Below are 21,210 nucleotides of genomic sequence, written 5' to 3'. Positions count from 1 at the left end.
CAAAAATAAGCCTCGGGCTTCAGCTGACTCCTTTTTTGGTCATTGTTCTTTTTTTGTGAATTTTATTGTGTGAAACAAATCAGTGTGAACATGTGAAATGGTGTTATCTCTATTTCTTAGATGACAACTCACACAAACTTTGGACTTCTGTTCTTTTTAAATTAATGACTGAAATAAATATTCATTCATTCACTCAAAAGCATGAAAACATTCATATTATTGAGGTTGAAATCACCAGCCCCACCCCCCCACTCTCTATGGATTAAGGAAGCATTTAACAATCTGAAGCTTGAAAGGATCAGATATACTGTGAAGGGCTCCTCTGAAAGAGTTCTTCTGTTTTATTTCTACCACTTTAATTGTCAAAAGATGAGACAACCTGCTCACTGTAATATATGAGATGTGACCAAGCAGACCCACCACCCCTCTATTTATTGTTTTATCTTATTATCACCACCTTTTTTTTTCTATTTTTGCTAATATCATTATTTTTTGGAATCTATTTTCTCACGTGATATACACGTCATCACAAATGTTTTTTTTATTTTCCATATATATATATATATATATGTTAATACATTTGAGTATGTGTGTATATATGTAATAATTAATTTGTTTGCATTTTGTATTGTTATTATGGTTATTATGGTGACTAATATTGTTAGAATTATTGTAATAATGATTCAAATAATATAACTATTATTATTACATTTTTTATTTATTTACTTTCTTATTTTTTAATGATTATTTTGTCAAAAAGTTCATAAAAAAAAAAACCATGAAAACATTCATGAGTCACTCATAACTGACATTGATTTGGTTTTCTGTGAAATGTCTTTGAGCCAATAAAACAAACTTGGTTTTGTGTGATTTATTTTGATACTACAACTCAATGACAGGTATATCTCCATAGAAGAAGTCATAACATGAAAAAGTATCACAATAGTCAGCAGCAAAAAACAAAGATCATAAAGTTAGTTCACACAAAAGACAAAATCCTTTCACTCATCTCTTCACAGACCACCCATGATATTTCTGACACCATCCACAGTAAGCAGTTTTCATTCGTTTTTCATCACTTATTAAACAGAAAATACTAACAGAGTAAAGTCTGTTCATTACAGAGCGGGTCACTTTTTATGAAAAGGTGATTTTTCATTCATCGTTATTTGAAAATCTTTTGCAAATGAAACTTTAAGCAGTAAATGAACGATGGGGGGGGGAAATAGATTGAGTTTGTTGACCCCCTAGCAACGTAGGGGAGACATTAAATTAACTTAAAATTAAAATACTCTTACAAACTCCTCTATTTAACTATTGACTTGAAAGAATAAATGTCATAGTTTGCTTTCAAAAGGACGGCCTTGTCCCATATATTTTCTGCTATGATTGATGTGATCAGCCTTCACACTAAAGGAGGCCTTAAGCCCTTTGAAGAGACTCAATACCAAATTATAGGGAGTGAAATAGTGAATGATGCAATCCATGTTCATCATTACAATTTATTTCAAGACTAAAAGAATGACGTACTCACATTTTCAGTTTACATTTTGCCCTGTTGCTGGTGATAATCGGCTTTTCTGATTCTTCCTTCTCAGCTCGTTGAATAGAGCAAAATAAAAAGCTTTCACTATTTCTGAGGCTGTGCTTGTACTGTGGAACTTAACATCATTGGTTTCTGGTTTCTGAGCATAAGACGAAGGATTAAGGACTGTTGAGTAGAATCTTGGACTAAAAACATACAGTGAAGTTCCAATTTTGGGTGTCAAGCTGGACATGGGAACATGAGTAGAATATCTGATGCCATTTGATGATGTCACTCAGCTGGAGGAGCCTCCGGAGGTTCCCGATTGACTAAATTAAGGAAAGAAAGATGAAAAAAGTTAGAAAGTTAGACAGCCATGGTATTTTGGCTGCATTTGCTAGTTCTTCTAATATAATGCAACCCCCCAAAACAAAAACATTTAAAGCTTCTGGGAATGTGACTTGGAATATATAAAATTCATATAGAAAATAGGCACTTGATGTGGAATTAAGCATCAATACAAATCTGAGTGAAAATAAACATCCATTTATATGAAAAAACACTATTCTAAAAACGTTTATTTTTCAGTTGAGACCGTTTCTCTGGACTGTGTTGGCGTGGCAGCTAACCTTTTGATTGACACGTCAATCAAACTAAACCATGGCAACAGTCACAGCACAACATGGAGCATCACACAGAGAGAGTTCAGAGCCTACATGTTTGAGCCTTCTGACTCCGAAACTGAATCCAAAAATCTCCAGCATCTGAAAATTATTTATTTATTTCAAATGGTCTCTGAGTGCTGAGTTACAAAGTATTTATATCATTCTGTATATTACTTTTATCACAACGTACTCTCCATGATCAGGGCAGCAGAGAATGAAGTGCAGGAAGGCAGAGCACAGCTCCGGGTGCCAGACGGAGCCGTTTGGCTAAACACTAAGCTGTTTGAGGATAGTTAGTGAACCGGTTCTGAGAGAAATGAGCGGTAACTATAAGCCGTGGCCCGCTGTTTCCCCAAATCCACCACAGTTAGGAAAGTAGAAGAATGACAACAAGCAGTCATCGTCACCGGTGGATGTGCAGCCAGGGACGGCACACACAATCAAAGTGGTACAAAGAGCAGAGTAATAGCTACAGTGCCTTGTAAAAGTATTCATCCCCCTTGAACTTCTACACATTTTGTCACGTTAAAGCACAAACTTAAATACATTTTATTGGGATTTTATTGTAACAGGAAAAAATGCGTAAAAGTTCAAGGGGGATGAATACTTTTGCAAGGCACTGTATACAGACTTATTACAGGCAAGCGGCAACCTTCGGCCGCAAGAATTGATGCTAATGTGGAAGTGTTAAAAACGTCAGTTTCTGGAGTGTCCGCTTGAGGCTGGCTCCGGAAGTACCAGAAACCACATACACATCAATTCAAAAAAGACGATCTTTACAGCAGAAATAAACGTACAGCCTGGTACAAAAGACGAGTGTAGGCTGGATAGCTCATTTCTTGATCGGCACACACTGTATGAGGGGTGAATTTTTTCATAACGCAGCAGTTTCTAAGATACTAACATTACGAGTCTTCCATAACAAGGTACAGCTGACTTCATTGACAGGCAGGAACACTGTAGCTGTTGGCTAGGAGGCTCAAAGCTCGCCTCTTTACCTCACACTAGCATAACAGTAGTTAAGCTGAGTTCAGCATTTCCAATATGGCTTCCGCTGACGATTGGCTTCAAAACAGCGCTTCAGAAACAGATGGGTGACATCAGGGATACTACGTCCATTATTTCTACAGTCTATGATTACAGGCAGTGCGTGATTAGAAAACAAGCCAACAGAAGTTGCAACGCAAAGATGAGTTCGGTTAGCAGAGTAGTTCCGTTCAACATATGTCGGCGTGACTTAGTGTTTTCTTCATGATTGGTTTGATATTTTATGTTGTAATAAATATCCAAGTTAACCCCGCCTTCTTTAACCTAGTGTCAAAACATTATCAAAAGCTTGACTGAGAATGTTTAAAACATTTCATGAAGTTCAGTTCTTATATTTTGAACGATATAATAGTACGTACATATGACTATAAATATCATAGTTAGAAAGTTTTTGTTGATTTGGGTTACCAGAGGCTTTAATGACAGATCTGTCTCCTATGTGGGTCAATAAAGTAATGGAATAATTTATCATGACAATATAAAAGAAAGTGTAGCTACCTTCCTCTCTCGCCTTCATGCGGGCAACAAAGTTGTAACTCTTGTTCCTGCGATAGTTCTCATAGGGGTCGTCCAGTGACACCCCCACGCCTTTGTACTGGTCCCATTTATCCCGGATGTCTCCTCCTTTGATGGGGTCCTGGATGCCCTGTTCTTTGGCCCCTAAACCACCTGAGCCACTCCAGCCTACAAAAGAAAATTATTAAATACAGCATGTGAGTAATTTTACTTACATTTTAATATCAGGATCAAAAACACCAACATGTAATAATTCAAAAATTCAATTTAAATAAAGAAAAAAAAAGTGCTTACCCATTTTCATCAGCAGCTGATGGCCTTTGTTCTCCTCCCCCAGCCGGCTATCTGGAGTCCCTTTAGAAGAAGTGGTACCCACCGCTGATGTGGAGCTGTAGAGAGCAGAAGAGGTGGTCATCTTTACTACAGTAAAGCACAAAGTTTACCAATGTTGACATTTTTTTAAACGGCATTGATGGACTAACGCTGGGGACGAGCTCCGGGATTTCTGACCACGCCGCCTCTTGCTGGGAGAATGTGAACGGGAGCGTGATCTGGAGTGAGACCGACTTCGAGATGACCTGGATCGGCTCCTTGACCTGAACGGAAAAATATTAAGGCAAGTAAGTCCAGTTTCCTCATGTTTAAAGCACATGTAATGAAGCAGAAGAAGAAGAAGCAACATTTACAGGGGGCATTAAAAGACATGCTGACAAGACTCTGAATTGTGCTTTTGTATATAATATACACAGTACAGTATAGTTTATGTTCACATCAGCATTGGTATCACACAAAGTCCTGTGTGAAATGTGTGTTTACACACCTGGACCGGGAGTAGGAGCGTGACTGGCTGCGCGATTGGGAACGAGATGAGCGGGACCTGGACCTGGAGGACTTTGAAGAACGAGAGCTGGAGCGAGAAGACGATCTCCCTCTACTGCGAGAGTGGCTCCTGGAACGGCTGCCTCCACGTGCACTAAAAGAATACGGCAAAGAGAGAGGGGGGGCGTTGAGAGATAAAAGGAGTGATATCTAAACACCTCTCCAACCAGAGAACATGTAACTTGAAATTAATCTGAAAAATGTAAGCAAAAATGAGCTGAAAGATCTTTACATGTGTGAAACACAAAGAGCTTAAAGATAATAGAAATAAACAAGGAAGAGAAAGCTAACCTGTTGCGTTTCTCCTGTCCCTTTTTCCTCCTGGCTCTCATCTTGGCCCTGAAGAACTCATACAGGCCGTTCTGCTCCCAGCCTTCACTGGAAGTAAAAGAGGGGAAAAGAAATGTCAATTGAAAACAGCAATACTATTAACAATCAGAGGTGGGTAGAGTAAACCGAAAAAGTACTCAAGTAAAATTACTGTTACTTTACAATGATGTTACTCAAGTAGAAGGAAGAATACTCGTAGAAATAAGTACTTGAGTAAGAGTAAATAAGTACCTAAAAAAAAACTACTCAAGTAGTGAGTAACTTGTGAGTAATATCATATATAAAATTGTAGTGTATTGGAAACGCTAATAACAATGTGAAGAGCACACTGCCTTTAATAAAGTGACATAAATAGGAAAATGCCAGAATGAATGTTTTTAGGCATGGTTTACTTTTCAACATTAAAAAAGAGGAGCTGCACTGTGCACAAACTAATGTACCCACTTTCATTTTTTAAAACAAGCTGAAACTTCAAACTGTGTCTGAGATGTCATCAGAACAACTGACATCTAATGATCTATAATCTATAATACTCCATCATTCCAATAAAACAGATATCTATGCCTTCCAAACTTTCTTTTTTAACCTTTAACTTATTTTCAGTACATCTTACTTAAAAACATAACTTGAAAGTACTAAAACAGAGAACACTAAAATCTCTCTGAGGTGACTGTTGAGCTTCAGAAGCAGCTGTTTTTATGAGCATGCTACCTTCCTCTTATAAGTTAGTTTAGATTACTTTCCAACATTTCTAACATGTTTATAAGATTTAATATTAACCAGTATGATCCTTAGCTTACCTAACTGATAACTCACCATGACATGCTTTTTAAGATTTAATTGTTCTATGTTGAAGCTCAAGATTTCTGCCTTTTAAAACAAAGTAGGCAGTGTATAAAGTGACTGTTGCTCCTTCTTGTCATTTAGAAGTTATAAGAGAGTCTAAGTGTTGGGCACAGAGTACACATGCCCCTCCAAAAGGGTTGCAGGTATTACGCAGCTTCTCTCATTCAGTGTTGAGGCTATTTATAACTCTGGGTCAGACGGAGCTGCATGAGAGATCGGCTGAGCATAAAAACATATAAAATGAAAGAAAAAGGAACAGTAAAAGTAGCGACTGCACAGCCCAATGTAACAAAGTAAAAGTACATCTTTTTCAACACAGATGTACTTGAGTAGGAGTAAAAAGTACTCTGCAAAACAAATACTCTCAGAAGTGAAATGTTTGGAAAAAACTACTCAAATACATGTAACGGAGTAAATGTAACTCGTTACTACCCACCTCTGTTAACAATCTACTAAAAGCTACCAAAAACGTTATTTCAGCTGAGATCAGGGGCTGATCTTGCTGACAGAGCTATGGTATCCCAGTATGTGTACCTGTTTCTCGGCCGGTCATGCGATGGAGGGCTGTAGAAAGCTTCAACGGCAGCTAGTAATCGATCACTGGGTGGCATTGGAGGAGGCAGCCGGATGTCTTTTGGGTCTAGAGGTTTATAATCATAGTCTTCAAGCTGGGCGATAAGACAGTAAAGAGAGGATCATGAAACATGCAGGTTTGACTAAATAAGTCCAATGCATCAGTTACAAAATTGTGTTTGTGTTGGATCAGTTTGTCCAGTTAGAAAAATGCAGTGCAGTGGAAGGCCTGAAAAGCATGTGAACCTACTTTAACCAGTGGAGCCATCAGGCCAGCTGGCAGGTCAAAGTAGGGTACATTTGGAACCAGACTGGGGTCGTCTTGAACTTGCTGCTGCCGATGACGCATATGAGGCGAATGGCCATTGAAGCCATGTGGGGGTGGGCCAAACTCTTGATGCTGCCCTCCACCCCAGGGGGGATGTTCAGCTGGCATACCTGGTGGAGGGAGCCTCTGATTGGGATGGTGATGTGGAGGAGGGCCTGGCATTTCAGCTAATGTTGTTGAAATACACAAAGATGATCAATGAAACACAATTACAGGTGCAAAGCGATGTAGCTTTTCCAATGCATTATTGATCAATAACTTCACACCTCCTGGAAACTCTCCCTGAGCGTAGTCGAAGCGGTGTGGGGTGTATGGCGGCCTGTCGTAGTGGTGTCTGGGTGGAAAGTCGTCCTGCATGAAGCGTGGGGGGAAGCGTCCAAAATTGTGAGGTGGTGGGGGAGGTTGATTGAAAGGAGGGGGCTGCTGGTGGGGAGGGAAGGGTCCTCTGAAGTGGGGAGGTCTCTGTGAAAATACACAAACATACAATCATAAATTGTGGAAAGTCATAGTCAGATTAGGATATAAATAATTTCAGATAGTAGATGCAGAGCATTGGGGGTTGGACATGATTTTTGAATGCCCAAATATTCGTGCACTTATTATAGATCCGAGAGTTAATGCGACTTTTATCTCACTTTAAAAGCACAATTTTTCATTGTTTTTTCACTGGTGCCTGGTTGTAATACGGTATTCCTGTCAGACGGTGGCTAAGGAGTGTCTTGAAACTGTTTGCTAGCCGCATTAATTAGCTAACAGGAGAAGAAGAATGCTAACCACATTAAATAGCAAACGAAGAAGAAAACATTAGTCGCTGGAAATACGTGTAGTGGTGTCAGATTCAGAAATTAAGATTAAATTGCTGGTACTGAGCATGGCCATAAAATGTAAACATACACGCAACATTGCTGTGTCACAGGAACACCGGTATGAAGGCTGAGACAGAAGCTGCCAGTGCTTGCTACTAGCAGCGCCTCATCCCGGTGCTGGTTAATGCAACCGCCACACAAACGGACCGTTAAAGGGATAAGTGTGTCGTGGAGTGTTTACTTTTACTGTCCACACCTGCAGCACAACAAATGTTGTGTTAGTCGCTGATGTCTCAACTTCGCTGGCGTTTCCAACCTGCTGTCAGAGAGCTTGATTACGAATAATCGCCAAATAAATGCCAGTGATTATCGAATAGTATTTTGGCTTGAAATGCCCATCCCTACCGAGCACACAGTGACAAGGAATTTAAATGGGGGAAGAAATCCGACCACAGAAATCATCTATCACATGCCTGCATGCGAGGAGGAAAGGGGGGCTCCCTCTGACCCCATGGAGGCTGCTCAGGCTGGTTTCCCCATGGTGGTTGCTGGTCAAAGGAGTTCCAAGATGGGGGGCCTTGGTCAGGCCCACCTGGACCACTCCAGGGGCCACCTTCTCTGGGTGGAGCTCCACTCCAGTTCCCAGGATCCCTCTGCTCATTCCACATTCCCTCATGGCTGTTCCAAGGAGGGCAAGGTGGGGGAGGATGATTTGGATCGAAAGGAGGCTGGGAAGGACACAAATTAGAAAAGAAGAAAAAAATGTAAGCAGCAGAGTCTGAACCATTGCAACTTAAACAGCAGTAGATAAGGCAGCAGGGACAAAGAAGAAGAAGGGTGGGCTGGCCTCAGAAGCAGAGGGAACCGGCAGTAAATACATGAGTCAGGACTAGGCTGACCCTAACCCAACATAATGCCAGTGTGACAATCAGAATTCATATTGAAGGCAAGATGTCAAGAGGGACGTTAAGAGATCCAACCTTGAGCTGGTGATATGACAAAAAGTGTATTTAAGCGACTGCCTTACAACATGGAAATAAATGTAAAAAATTATGATAAAGAATCTAACGTTCAGTTTTGTAAGTATTCCTGATGATTACTTTCTGCAAATGCATGACAGCTTGTCCGTGTCAGAAAATTTCAGCAGCCTTGTGGCACTTGAGTAAGGTTGACAAAGAAATTAGATTTGAGGGTTCTCTGTTGTTTTTGTTTTGACAAATAAGTCAAAGTACCTGCAAACAGAAACTCAACAGCAACATTCAAGCAGGCATATGCAGAGAAATGTAAGGACCTTTACCGGCTGGTTGGGGTTCCAGGGGCCAATGTGTTGGGGGTCAAACCATCCGGGCTTGTTGGAGGAGATATCTGAGGGTCCACTGGGGTTGCTGGGGTCCTGTGGTCTAGATGACGCTCCATCAAACTCTCCTGGAGGAAGACCTGACATAGGTGGTTTCACATCCCCTGTACAACACAAGTCAAGGAGTAGAGTCAGCACAGTCTTACACAACAAATATGTCTGTATTCAGTACAGAGCAAGTCAAAAATGCACACAGGGAAACTTAAAACAAGGAGAGAATTTCCAATATTATTAGATTTCTGTACTTTATAAGGCTTTGCCTCTAGTCTCTGAGTAGCTGTTTTTACACATGTTCAAAACTCCACACCAAACTGTGTGATTGCAAATAGCCAAAATTTTCACCACAATCTTCCTTGATTTTTTCCCGAAAGCCCCTTACTACATTTTTCCATATGAGTCAACAGAAGTCAGAGTGAGCTAATGTGAGAATGTATCAGGATATATTTTAACACGAGCGAGGGCAGATCAGTGCAAACCCTTAAGAGCAACACAAAAGGGATGAATAAAAACGTCTCAGGTTAAAAGAGGAGGTATTTTCAACATGAAAACAGCAAAGAGGTCTACACATCTGTATTTGCACACATTGTATTGATATAATTGCACAAACTATCATCTTGGCCTAGAGGTATTGATCGCTTTGTTTTCATAGTCATCAAGTTGTTCTTATTATACATAAAATTATTATATTATATTACTTATTATATATAAAAACCCTTCAATATTCCCAGGAGTGTATTTGTGAAAGAGGTTGATGTGTTTCCTCTTACCAGCCTGCGTCGTCATTGGTGGGGCTTTTTCAGTTTCAGCAGGGGAAGGTAACTGTGCTACAGGGGCAGGCTGCAGATGCTGCTGCTTCAGGGTGGCAACAAACTCTTCATGCTGGGTCTTCAAAGCTGCAATCTGCTGCTGGAAAGCCAACTGGATTGGTTGCACCGCACCAGCATACTCTGTTATCAGAGATGCCTAAGAGAGTGAACAAGGATGGAAAAAGTGGAGACAGACAGTGTGTTGTCAGTAAATAAAAAGGTTTTGTTTTCATAGAATACAAGTAACAAGGCAAGCAAAACTTGTTGTTGTGTATTTAAATCAGAGACTGTAGTTTGAACTCATGGATCAGTCTGACTGTTTAACAATGACTACAGTTAAATATTGAACTACTTTGATTGGATCTAACACTTCCTAGGCTCCACATTTGTGTAGACACCTAAGTCATCAGATAACAACTTGTGGATCATAATATTGGTTTATCTTCTTTGAAGGACATTAACAACTTAATGCACATATAAATGAAAATTGATGGAAACACACAAAAAGTGAATGAATCTGTTTTTTTGTACACACCTGGTATTGGCCGAGGCCAAGTGCTGGATTCTGAAGCTGTTGAATGGTCTCCTCATCAAAGTATCCATTCTTCTCCCAAAGCTGCAACAACTGGAAAGAAAAAGGAAGTAGCAAAAAAAATAACTTTAGATACAAATTAAGTTTATTAAATTTCTTCTTTAACAAAAGAACAAAGAGAAACCATTGCTTACAAAAGAAAGATGTTTCAATGTATTTTCATAAAACAATGTTAGAGATATCAAAGTTATTTTCTGATGTACATCATATGGATGACATCTGACCATCTGAAAACAACAACATCAATGCAACAGCTATGATGATATTGATTATAGTATGAATCTGAAATAAATATCCCTTAGCTGAACAAACTCAGATTAGGAACTTCAACCCAAGGGGGAGGGTTCAAGTGTCCTGAGATGTTTGTATTTCTCCAAGGAATGAAACACTCCTGTAGTCTGTAATGGCTTGAAGATTTAAATACTGGTGTGTGTGCTTTTAAAATTACCCTTGTGATCTTTTGCTGCTTCTCCTCCTCTACAGCCAGAAAGCTGGTACAATAGATGGGAACTACAACTTTTTGCAGTGCTGCCAGCAGGTCCTTTTGCTGCTTCCGCTGGCTGGGAGAGCACATTGAAACACACGTCACATTATGCAAAGACAAAACTTAGAGGTGCTCAGTTTTCTTCCTATTGAATCATCCAACAAAATCTAGTATCATTGAGTTATTTAAGATTCTTTACACATGATTTTTTTTTAACTCTCCCTGTTTTATTAAAGTGACTAACCATAGACCTTTCTGGAGTCCCTGAGCTCCATTGTCTCGTAGGCTCCTGCTGCTGTGGATGTGCCTGACACCAGCAGCAACAGCTACTACTGCTACTAGTACTACTACTATCCATCTCATCACTACCATCTCGCTCTCTCTTATTCTACTCTATCCCTCTTTCCAATTCCAACTCAGTCGAGGCAGATGGCTGTCTAACATGAGTCTGGTTCTGCTCGAGGTTTCTGCCTGTTAAAAGGAAGATTGTCCTTGCCGCTGTAACTAGCTAAATACTGCGGGGTGCAATGCTCATGGTGGATTAAGATGAGATAAGGTTGAGTCCTGTCAGTAAGAGGGGACTGGATCTTATCCTGTCTTCATGTTGGGTCTTTGTTAATAATAAAAAAAAAATCAAAATAGAAAAAAATAGAAAGCATTTTAATAAAAACATAAATAATCTATTAAAGTTAATTCATCTACAAGGCTACCTGTACACAAAACCTATGTTTCTTAAATAATGTCTACCACTTTAGCCACAGCAATTGTGTCTTTATACTTTTAGAATGTTTTCTGTGATTGGACAGACCAGTTAAATAAAGATTTGTGTGTGAATGTATAAAGGTAGATGTACCAGTGGTGGAGGACATCATTGGTTAAATAGATTAGATGTAGGCGAAGCTCAAAATGCGCTCCATCAACAGCGATGCGGTTGCGAAGATGCGATGTCATCAGTTCACAGTGTGGTGGACTCTTGGCATTGTTGAACATCCAGTTCTTACCAGCCTGAGAGAAAAAAAACAACATAAGTGAGTTCCTTAAATTAGTCTCTTAATTCACAAACATAAGCACAATTGATAAAATGTTTTATTAGGCTTACAGAGATTGCATCTTTGGTGCAGGTGTCTATGATGGGCTGCAGAAGGTTGTCAAACTCTGTGATGTCTAACCCGGTTTCCAGCAGAAGTTTTTGGGTCTGCTGCTCTGTAGCCAGCGCAATGGCTGCGGTCACTTGCTCCTACAGAGAGAAAGAAAAAGGAAAGGCATGAGAAATTCTAATAACCATTCTTCTCCAGCCTTCCACTGTGCGTCATGTTTTGTTTCGTCATGGGAGACGAAAATCTAAGTTTTGTGTAATAACCCGCACAGACATAAACAGCCTTTATCAACACAGTTTTTAAAAGTCAAACAGACTGAAAATAAACATACTCACTATACTTTTGTTTACCGATCTGTTCAGAGTTGTCCTGTTTTATGGAAAAAATCCCAGGATTCACAACATTTTGGGTTGAGTACTCCGATATTTTGGAAGCTCCCTGAAAGAGTACTATTCTTTGCAACTACTATTACTACTATAGCAAGACAGTTCTTTTAATAGACCAGAGTGTTTTTCTTTTTCACGTGTTGTTTTGACTACAAACTTCCTGCAGACTTCTTCAGAAGAGTCACGTTGTGTTGTTGTGACGTGTCTGTCAGCTGATTTATACCACTGACAGACACGCCCCCTGTTGTCAAACAGTTGTAGGACAGCATCCCAGGTGTGCCCCCTCATCCTGGGTTCACTGTCCTCTGTGCCTGCTTCCTGATCTCTACAGCCTCCCTTATCCAACACTGGTATCTGTGGCTCTCGAAGTGGATTACCTTGGCCTTTTCCTTGCCCATGATATGATTTTCCCTCTTGAAGTGGTCTGAAAAGAGTGTGAGAAAGTTTCTTTCTTCACTCTTTTCAGACCACTGTTTTCATTTTTTCCGTGTAAAACATCCTGCCTGTTTCACCGATGTACATTTTGTCGCAGGAAGGGCATTCATATTTCATTGTTGACTTCACTCTTTCTTTCAGGGTCAATTCGGTCCTTTGGATGAACCAGTAACTGTCTCAGTTTGATGTGTGGCTTTACAGTAGTGCTTATGCGTTGCTTTTTCATTGTTCTTTGAATGCATTCTGTTATCCCTCTGATGTATGGAAAAGTGACCATTCCTAGATCATCTGGTTTTAAAGTTTTTCTTGTTATGATGTCCTTTTTGTTGCTTTGCTCTGTACTTGCCTCTTTCCTTTGTCTATGGCCCATCTTGGATACTGGCAATGAATGAGTGCATTTTGGATGTGTGCATGTTCCTCCCATTTGTCCACCTCATCTGTTATTATGTTCACCTGGTTGAACAACAGGGGTGTGCTTGTCCTGAACACGACCTGAACAGCTTCTACTGCAGGTTTTCACACCCCACACCCGAACACTCTGATTTACCTGGCCCCCCCACAAGCCCCTCCCCACCCCCCTCTGACCCCCCACCTGCGCTGACGATCTGTGAAGATGAGGTAATCCAGCTCTTCCAGAGACAAAAGACCAAGAAGGCTCCAGGACCAGACGGCGTGTCCCCCTCCTGCCTGAGAGTCTGTGCCGAGCAGCTGGCCCCCATCTTCACAAAGATCTTCAACACATCGCTGGAGCTGTGTGAAGTGCCCTCATGCTTCAAAAGCTCCACCATCATCCCAGTCCCAAAGAAACCCACCATCACAGGACTCAATGACTACAGGCCCGTCGCCCTGACGTCTGTGGTCATGAAGTCCTTCGAGAGACTAGTGTTGAGCCACCTGAAAGACATCACAGGCCCCCTGCTGGACCCCCTGCAGTTTGCCTATCGGGCAAACAGGTCGGTGGAGGATGCAGTCAATATGGGTCTGAACTACATCCTGCATCACCTGGACTCCCCCAGGACCTACGCTAGGATCCTGTTTGTGGACTTCAGCTCTGCGTTCAATACCATCATACCAGACATCCTGCACCAGAAACTCACCCAGCTCACAGTGCCGGCCTCCATCTGTCAGTGGATCACCAACTTCCTGACGGACAGGAGACAGCAGGTGAGGCTGGGGAGCATCAAATCCAGCACCCGGACCATCAGCACTGGCGCCCCACAGGGATGTGTTCTCTCCCCACTGCTCTTCTCCCTCTACACCAATGACTGCACCTCAGGAGACCCCTCGGTGAAACTCCTGAAGTTTGCAGACGACACCACCGTCATCGGTCTCATCCAGGACGGAGACGAGTCTGCTTACAGACAGGAGGTGGAACAGCTGGCCCTCTGGTGTAGTCAGAACCATCTGGAGCTGAACCCGCTCAAGACAGTAGAGATGACAGTGGACTTCAGGAGAAGCCCCCCCCCACTCCCCCCCCTCACCATCCTGAACAGCACTGTGTCTACTGTGGACTCTTTCAGGTTCCTGGGATCCACTATTTCCCGGGACCTGAGGTGGACCTCCCACATAGACACAATCAGAAAAAAGGCCCAGCAGAGGATGTACTTCCTGCGTCAGCTCAGGAAGTTCAACCTGCCTCAGGAGCTGCTGATCATGTTCTACACCTCCATCATCCAGTCTGTTCTGTGTACCTCCATCACTGTCTGGTTTGGCTCTGCAACCAAACTAGACAAACACAGACTGCAGCGGACTATAAGGACTGCAGAGAAAATCATCGGTGTCGACCTGCCCCCCATCCAGGACTTGTACCGGTCCCGGGCCAGGAAACGGGCAGGGAGCATTACCGCTGACCCCTCACACCCTGGACACAAATTCTTCAAACTCCTCCCCTCCGGCAGGCGCTACAGATCACTGTGCGCCAAAACAACCCGCCATAAGAACAGTTTCTTCCCCCAGGCTGTCACTCTGATGAACACTAAACCATAACAGTGTCATACCTGTCAGATAAATACTCTCTGTAAATATACATGTAGATATACAATGCAACAATTCTCAAGCAGAATTCCATATTTCTATTTTTTGTATTATTTAACTTCTATTTTATTTTTATAATGTAAAACTACCTCTGCAACTCACCACTGCACTTTATCATATTATTTTAGCCTGTACATATTAGTCAAGCTATTTGTTGTTTCTTTGTATTTATAGCTGATGTTATTGTTATTATATTTTTATTTTATTTTTTATTGTAGTTCTTATTCTTATTCCTATTCTTATGCCTTGTACAAAGAGAGCACAGTTTACCAAAGTCAAATTCCTTGTGTGTTCAAGCATACTTGGCGAATAAAGCTGATTCTGATTCTGATTCTGATTCTGATTCTGATTCTGCTGTATCAGGTAGGACAACCAAACGTCTATAAATCAGACACGTCACGACAGACACGTCACAACAACACCACGTGACTCTTCTGAAGAAGACTGCAGGAAGTTTGAAGCCGAAACATGTCAAGGTAAAAAAGAAAAACACACTGATCTAGAACTGTCTTGCTATAGTATACAGTGTCAGACTGTATGAACCTCTTTGGACTACTGTTAATAATACTGCATCAATATTAAAATGACCAAAAAGGATACACCTTTACACAAGGTGGATGCCCTCTGTGCCAAACTCATAACTTCTTTGTGGCCATGTACCTGTCTGAGAGTATGTAGATGTTGCTCCTGCTGCTGCAGATTCCATTGGCTCTGTTGAACAAGTTCATCAATAGAGGGCCCAGAGGGTGGAGGAATTGTAGGCGGAGCAATTATCGGTATCGATGGAGGAGGAATATCAACCACATCTTTAGCGCCTGGGATGTACATGTCTGCAAAGAGAAGATGAAATTTGAAGTTAAGTTTGGACGTTGAGTCACATTTTGATTTCTGAGATGAGGCTTGGACAGTAAAGAGTAAATTTCTGCTGGCTTGATGTTGGAACCTGAAGAGAAAAAGGTGTTCTATAAATCATATGCAAGGCAAATACTGAGTTGTAATTTAGATCAAAGAAACTTTCAAAGGTAAGAAAAAAATGAAATAACTTTTTTAAGACATGCAACCTGCATTAGCACAACCACCATCCTTATTTCTAACCTCACAGCTCATGTAGGAGGAACTAAGGAAAACCAGCAAAAGTCATGAAACATGATGAGCACTAAGATTTGAAAATACAATTACAGCCAGGCTGTACAGTAACATACAGTCTCATTTTCAAGAGGTTTTACAGCCAATAACCTGCTGAACAAGCTGTTAGTTAAAAAGCAGTTAATCTGGGCTAAAAAAGGAATCATTAACCAAACTAGCCACAAGAGACTGAAATCAGCTACCTTTTGTTTGTCCAGTCAAGTTTCATACAGTAAATACGGCACAACTACAAAAAGAAAATGATACCGACATGAAAAGTGCAACTGAAAACAAAGCAAATGCTTTCAAGCACAGGTGGAAAAAAATACATATCAAAATGTGCAAAACCAAAATGGGACTCTCCAACTGGAATTCTAAGCTTATTGGAAAAAATCTGGTTACAAATAAATACCTTCAGATTTATATTCCTCTCCATCGTGGGCAGAGGGATCTAAATGGAGAAAAGCAAACTTTTATGCATTTCAGGAAAATCACATGACTGATTCTGACAGAAGAACTCCATGCAACCCTGCACAACACTGTGCTTGTATTAACAGACTGTACATCATTTGAATGTTGGCGATATCAGAATCTCAGATTACCTTTAGATAAGCAAACCAAAACTACAACGCATTGTTTTAACAGATAAAGAACTTTGCTTCGTTCACCAGGTAGTTCACTGAGTTAAAATAACAATTAGTAATTATCATATTTTGCATTTAGTGCTCGGTTAGTCCCTTTTTTATGTCTTTGAGTTTTCTTTCTTTTTAGTTGGCCAGAGAGCAATTTTCATGATCATCAATACACATTTCTTTTCTTTCTTTCTTTTTCAAATAATAAGAGCGTGTATCATTCCAGGAAAATAACCGGTGAGATGTTTCATATGCAACCCTAGCATAAATTGAGTTCCTGTAGGTAGGGGAGGAGTTTGTTTTGAATTTAAATCTATATCAGCTGATAATTAAATATCACCATGCTTGGTTTGGCGTTACAACAGTACATATTGTGCAGCAATTGTGTCCACCTGCAGAGAGCAGCTAATACACAAACACAGTAGTTATTTGAAGCAGACTATCTCGTACACTTGAACTGGATTCTAGTGTGATCTTGCAGATTGATTTGCTCTAGCCTGGAGAGCAGAGAAATGAATCTAATGTGATGAAGTACTAGTAATATCAAACATTATTTAAATTAAAGTTGCCTAACAAATACTGTATTGTGATTATACTGTTACTACATAAGATAGCACATCTTCTGAGAGATGACTTGGGCCATATGGTCCACCTCTAGAAAATCGTCCACCTCTAGCAGAAGGTCGGAGAGACAGTGGCTTTTCTATTTGGGTCAGCCATGAAAACCATTATATGGGTTAAAAAGTCTTGTTCACAATGCTGTTGATAAAAACTGTGTTCCATTTGCCCAAAACCAGCAACCACATATATAAGGAGTTAAATCAAATGTTTCTTCCAAAAAGGAACTTGTATGGCCCAGATTGAATAGAATTAGTATTATGTTTATCACTTTTTAGTCTGTTTGTATCAATCAACCTTAAAAGTTGCATTAGATTATTTTCCTTCATTTTTGTTGTGAAGTACCTTATAATCTAAAATAATGAACAAACTGAACTTTTCAACATCATTTAAAAAATCTATGTGCAAATGGTTTTAAGGTGGACTGTCCCTTTAACTACATACGCTGCTGTTGCTCCATAGCGAGCTTGCACTTGTAGTAGCTGAAGTAGTCCCCTCCAAAGAGGAAAGAGAACTTAGGGTTGTCCTTCTGTTTCTCCATTGTCATCTTCTCAAACTCTGGCCCATTCCGAGCGACAAACTGGGCCAGCTTGTCAATGACATTCCTCAGTTCTTGATCTGCACCGAGAAAAGAGAAGAAGAAGAAAAAGACACAGACAAAGATGTTACAACTAAGCATGTGTTTCAATTTGATACAAATGCATTACAACAGATGGAAAATATATATATATTGTGACCTGTGCTATTTTGGCAAAACTAAGAACTGATTCTTAGTTGGCCAGTTTGGGCCCCTTACTTATTATCATGTAGTCATAATAAAAAATGTGGGGGAAATTACAATCTTTCAATAAGATGCACAGCAATTAACCATTTTAATATTACCTGCAAGAGATGTAAGGATATATATCGCAAATCGGTAAAAAATCGATACAAATAAGGGTGGATGAAAATCGGTTCAACAAAATTTGTATCAGGATATTATTTTTAAACAGTAGAAGGAGCTATCTGCATTATACTCCACTTGTTCAACACCATTAAGTCTCTTGCGCTGCTCTCTGAGTGGAGGTGTTTTAAGTTTAAAGCATGTTTCAGAATCAGCTGACTGCACACAGCAGAGACGCTCAGCTGGGGGCTGCAGCTGAGTGACAGGTCTCCATGGGCCCTTTTTTTTCTCTGCTGCCGGACTGATTCTGACCCGGTTGCGCTCCCGGACACCTGGCACACATGCTTGTTTTTCCCAATAAGAACGAGTGGTCAGAAAACTGTACACTGTGAGTCTAAAATATGATTCTGTTCAGTTGTTCTGTTGCAGTAAATCCACATGTTGTAGTCTGAGTTTTCACTCTATGACCAATAGACCAATAGAGCCTGCTCCCCACGTTGATATTCAGCGTTTTAACATTTTGAACACCTCAATATGATCCGTATCTGTTTAATACCGTCAGTAATATACACTGTGTCATGAAGGAGAATTTGATTTAAGGGGAAAAAACGCATTTAGAATTATTTTTGACGTGGAAAACGATCATATTTTTTCAATGATTAAATGATAATTGATAGTTAACATTTTCAAAGATCGATCACAGAGAATACTTTAAATTTACATCCCTAACTTAAAGAGATCTACCTTATTTGTTTTAATATTTAATACTTTCATTTGGGAATCGTTCACTTTCCATTTCTCTATAATTGTTCTGAAATTTTCCATCAAGGTATTTTATGGTAAGGTGATTTTAGTTTGAAAAAAGTGTGCAGTGGTTTCATTTGAGTTACAACACAACTTGAAAATGAAAAAGGATTACTTTGTTTACAAAGAAATATAAGAGAAAAAACATATATTGCAAATGTCCATATCTGAGAATTGAAATAAAATATTAGTTATTTACTACAGATCACTGTGCGCCAAAACAACCCGCCATAAGAACAGTTTCTTCCCCCAGGCTGTCACTCTGATGAACACTAAACCATAACAGTGTCATACCTGTCAGATCAATACTCTCTGTAAATATACATGTAAATATACAATACAACAATTCTCCAAGCATATTTATTTTATTATTTAACTACTATTTGCTACCTCTGTAACTCACCACTGCACTATTATCATATTATTTTTAACCTGTACATATTAGTCATGCCTATTTGTTGTTCTTTTGTATTTATAGCTGATGTTTTTTTAATTAAATTTTTTATTTTTTATTTTGTATGTTCTTATTCTTATGCCTTGTACAAAGTGAGCACAGTTTACCTAAGTCAAATTCCTTGTGTGTTCAAGCATACCTGGCCAATAAAGCTGATTCTGATTCTGATTCTAAATTTTGAGTTCAATCCAGTTTTCTTGATAATCGTTAGAGTTGAATTTATCCTTACATCCCTATCATGTAGTCATAATAAAAATGAGGAGGGGAAATTACGATCTTTGAATAAGATGCACAGCAATTAACCATTTTAATATAACCTGCTAAAGCTAACAATTTTCAACACAAGATAGAAATATAAAGCATCATTTGTATTTGATAAACACGTTTTAACCTTTGTTTATATTGTTAGATTTGAGCAACGATGTCACTTCTTCTGGTTACTTTCTATGTTTACATTGGGAAACAATGTTATCTAAACTTGTGAAACTATACACTTGTTTCTAATTAGTCTAGAAATGTGATTGCTTGTTTCCTGGATGTATATGAATCATAGATATGAATGAATCAATGTTACAGCTAAGAATAGACGATCTTTGGAGATTTTAGCCAGTTATCGTTTGCTAAACTGAATATCAAAACCGTTTAGAGGAAATATCTAACACTGTTACCGCCCTTTGAACAAAGCTCATCATATTGTTTGATTGAAAGAATATCTACACACACTTATTTAGAACATAATTGTCCACTGGAATAACTGAGATCCTAAATACTAAATACAGCGGCAATTCGAGCTAGCAGGAGCTATAGGTAGCATGTGTGCTATGTAACATTCAATGAACTCATGCAGTGCTGCAGCTGGCGGCTCACCTTCAGGGGGATTTGGGATATCCATGTTTGGGGAACCCGCTGAATGGATACTCCTAAGAACCCTCAGCTTGTTTTATATGTTGCTAAAATGATATAAAATGTGAAATAAATCCTCTCCCTTGCCCTGTAACTTACACCGGAAGTATTGTGATACAGAAGCTGCGCCACGACAATAAGTCGTCTGATTTGCCTGCAGCGCCACCGGGCGGTAGTATTGAGTATTGCTATTTCACATCGCACGTTTGTTTGTTTTTTAAAGATGTTTTTATTGAACTTTTCCCAATATAGAAACATAATAAATCAAACAATCAGAAATTGTCAAAAGGGAAGATTATGCACACATAAAAGAGATCACATCTTTTTAAACTTCCTTATAGTGACTGCATTGAAAACATAAAAATAAACAGAACAATACAAAGACAACTTAACCAAACACACAAAAAAGAACAAGGAAAAAAAAAAAAAAGTGTGCATGGGGGGGCACGGCTCACATCAAAAATAAAAGTTACAATTTTGGAAAATAAATAAATCAGAGACAGCATCCAAGTATAGCAATCCTGCACAGTACATCATCAGCACTCACCCTACACTCTATAACAGATATTCCTAACTGGGATGACATCGCATGTTTTTGTCATGGAAGGATTTTGATTTTGTTTTAGTTTTTTTTTATGTATTATTTATTTGGAGTGTCTTACCAATTTAGGGATTGCTATATTGTCACAAAACACATAGTTCTACAACTCTATTTCCAAATAATGTGGGGCATTTTTAAAGAAATTCAAAAAATGTGATAGTTTGCAAATAATTTAAACATTGTTTTTAATAGAAAACAGTGCAAATATGACATACCAAATTTCATGAGAAAAATGTTGTATTGATTTAGGCAAAGTACATACTCTTTTTGAATAAAATCCAAACTACACATTTAAAAAAAAAGCTGGGATAGGGAAAACAAAACACTGAAAATTTGTGTAATGAAAAGAAATGCAACATAATGGTAAACAGGCTCCTCTATCCAAACAGAATCCTCTATCTTCTACTTAGCCTAAACAGCCTGGTAATCTATAGGCCTGGTTGTGACAGTGCTCTGTATGTCTTTGATTGCATCCTCACAAACA

The 21,210-nt window shown here is 39.5% G+C and overlaps 1 protein-coding gene across 2 annotated transcripts; it reads right to left on the bottom strand.

The window, feature by feature from the left end:
- Window positions 1–856: 856 nt before the first annotated feature.
- Window positions 857–20,264, bottom strand: cherp (calcium homeostasis endoplasmic reticulum protein). 2 transcript variants are annotated; one of them, XM_034709951.1, is made up of 20 exons: window positions 20,090–20,264; window positions 17,526–17,699; window positions 16,244–16,282; window positions 15,367–15,536; window positions 11,854–11,991; window positions 11,608–11,759; window positions 10,719–10,830; window positions 10,214–10,303; window positions 9,640–9,835; window positions 8,807–8,976; window positions 7,989–8,243; window positions 6,976–7,171; window positions 6,632–6,876; window positions 6,343–6,476; window positions 4,924–5,010; window positions 4,574–4,726; window positions 4,236–4,349; window positions 4,048–4,142; window positions 3,736–3,921; window positions 857–1,854 (listed from the first exon to the last, which is right to left on the bottom strand). In XM_034709951.1, exons 1-20 carry the CDS (start codon window positions 20,112–20,114, stop codon window positions 1,817–1,819), a joined length of 2,769 nt encoding a protein of 922 aa, XP_034565842.1. In that variant the 5' UTR covers window positions 20,115–20,264; the 3' UTR covers window positions 857–1,816. The 2 variants fall into 2 exon arrangements, with proteins under 2 accessions (XP_034565842.1, XP_034565849.1); XM_034709958.1 differs by having other exon boundaries at window positions 8,813–8,976; window positions 20,090–20,263.
- Window positions 20,265–21,210: the final 946 nt, after the last annotated feature.

This window comes from Notolabrus celidotus, chromosome 2 (assembly GCF_009762535.1).
Source record: "Notolabrus celidotus isolate fNotCel1 chromosome 2, fNotCel1.pri, whole genome shotgun sequence".
In the NCBI taxonomy this organism is placed as follows: Eukaryota; Metazoa; Chordata; class Actinopteri; order Labriformes; family Labridae; genus Notolabrus; species Notolabrus celidotus.
Note: the sequence above shows the minus strand (reverse complement) of the source record. Positions and strands in the feature narration are given on the sequence as shown.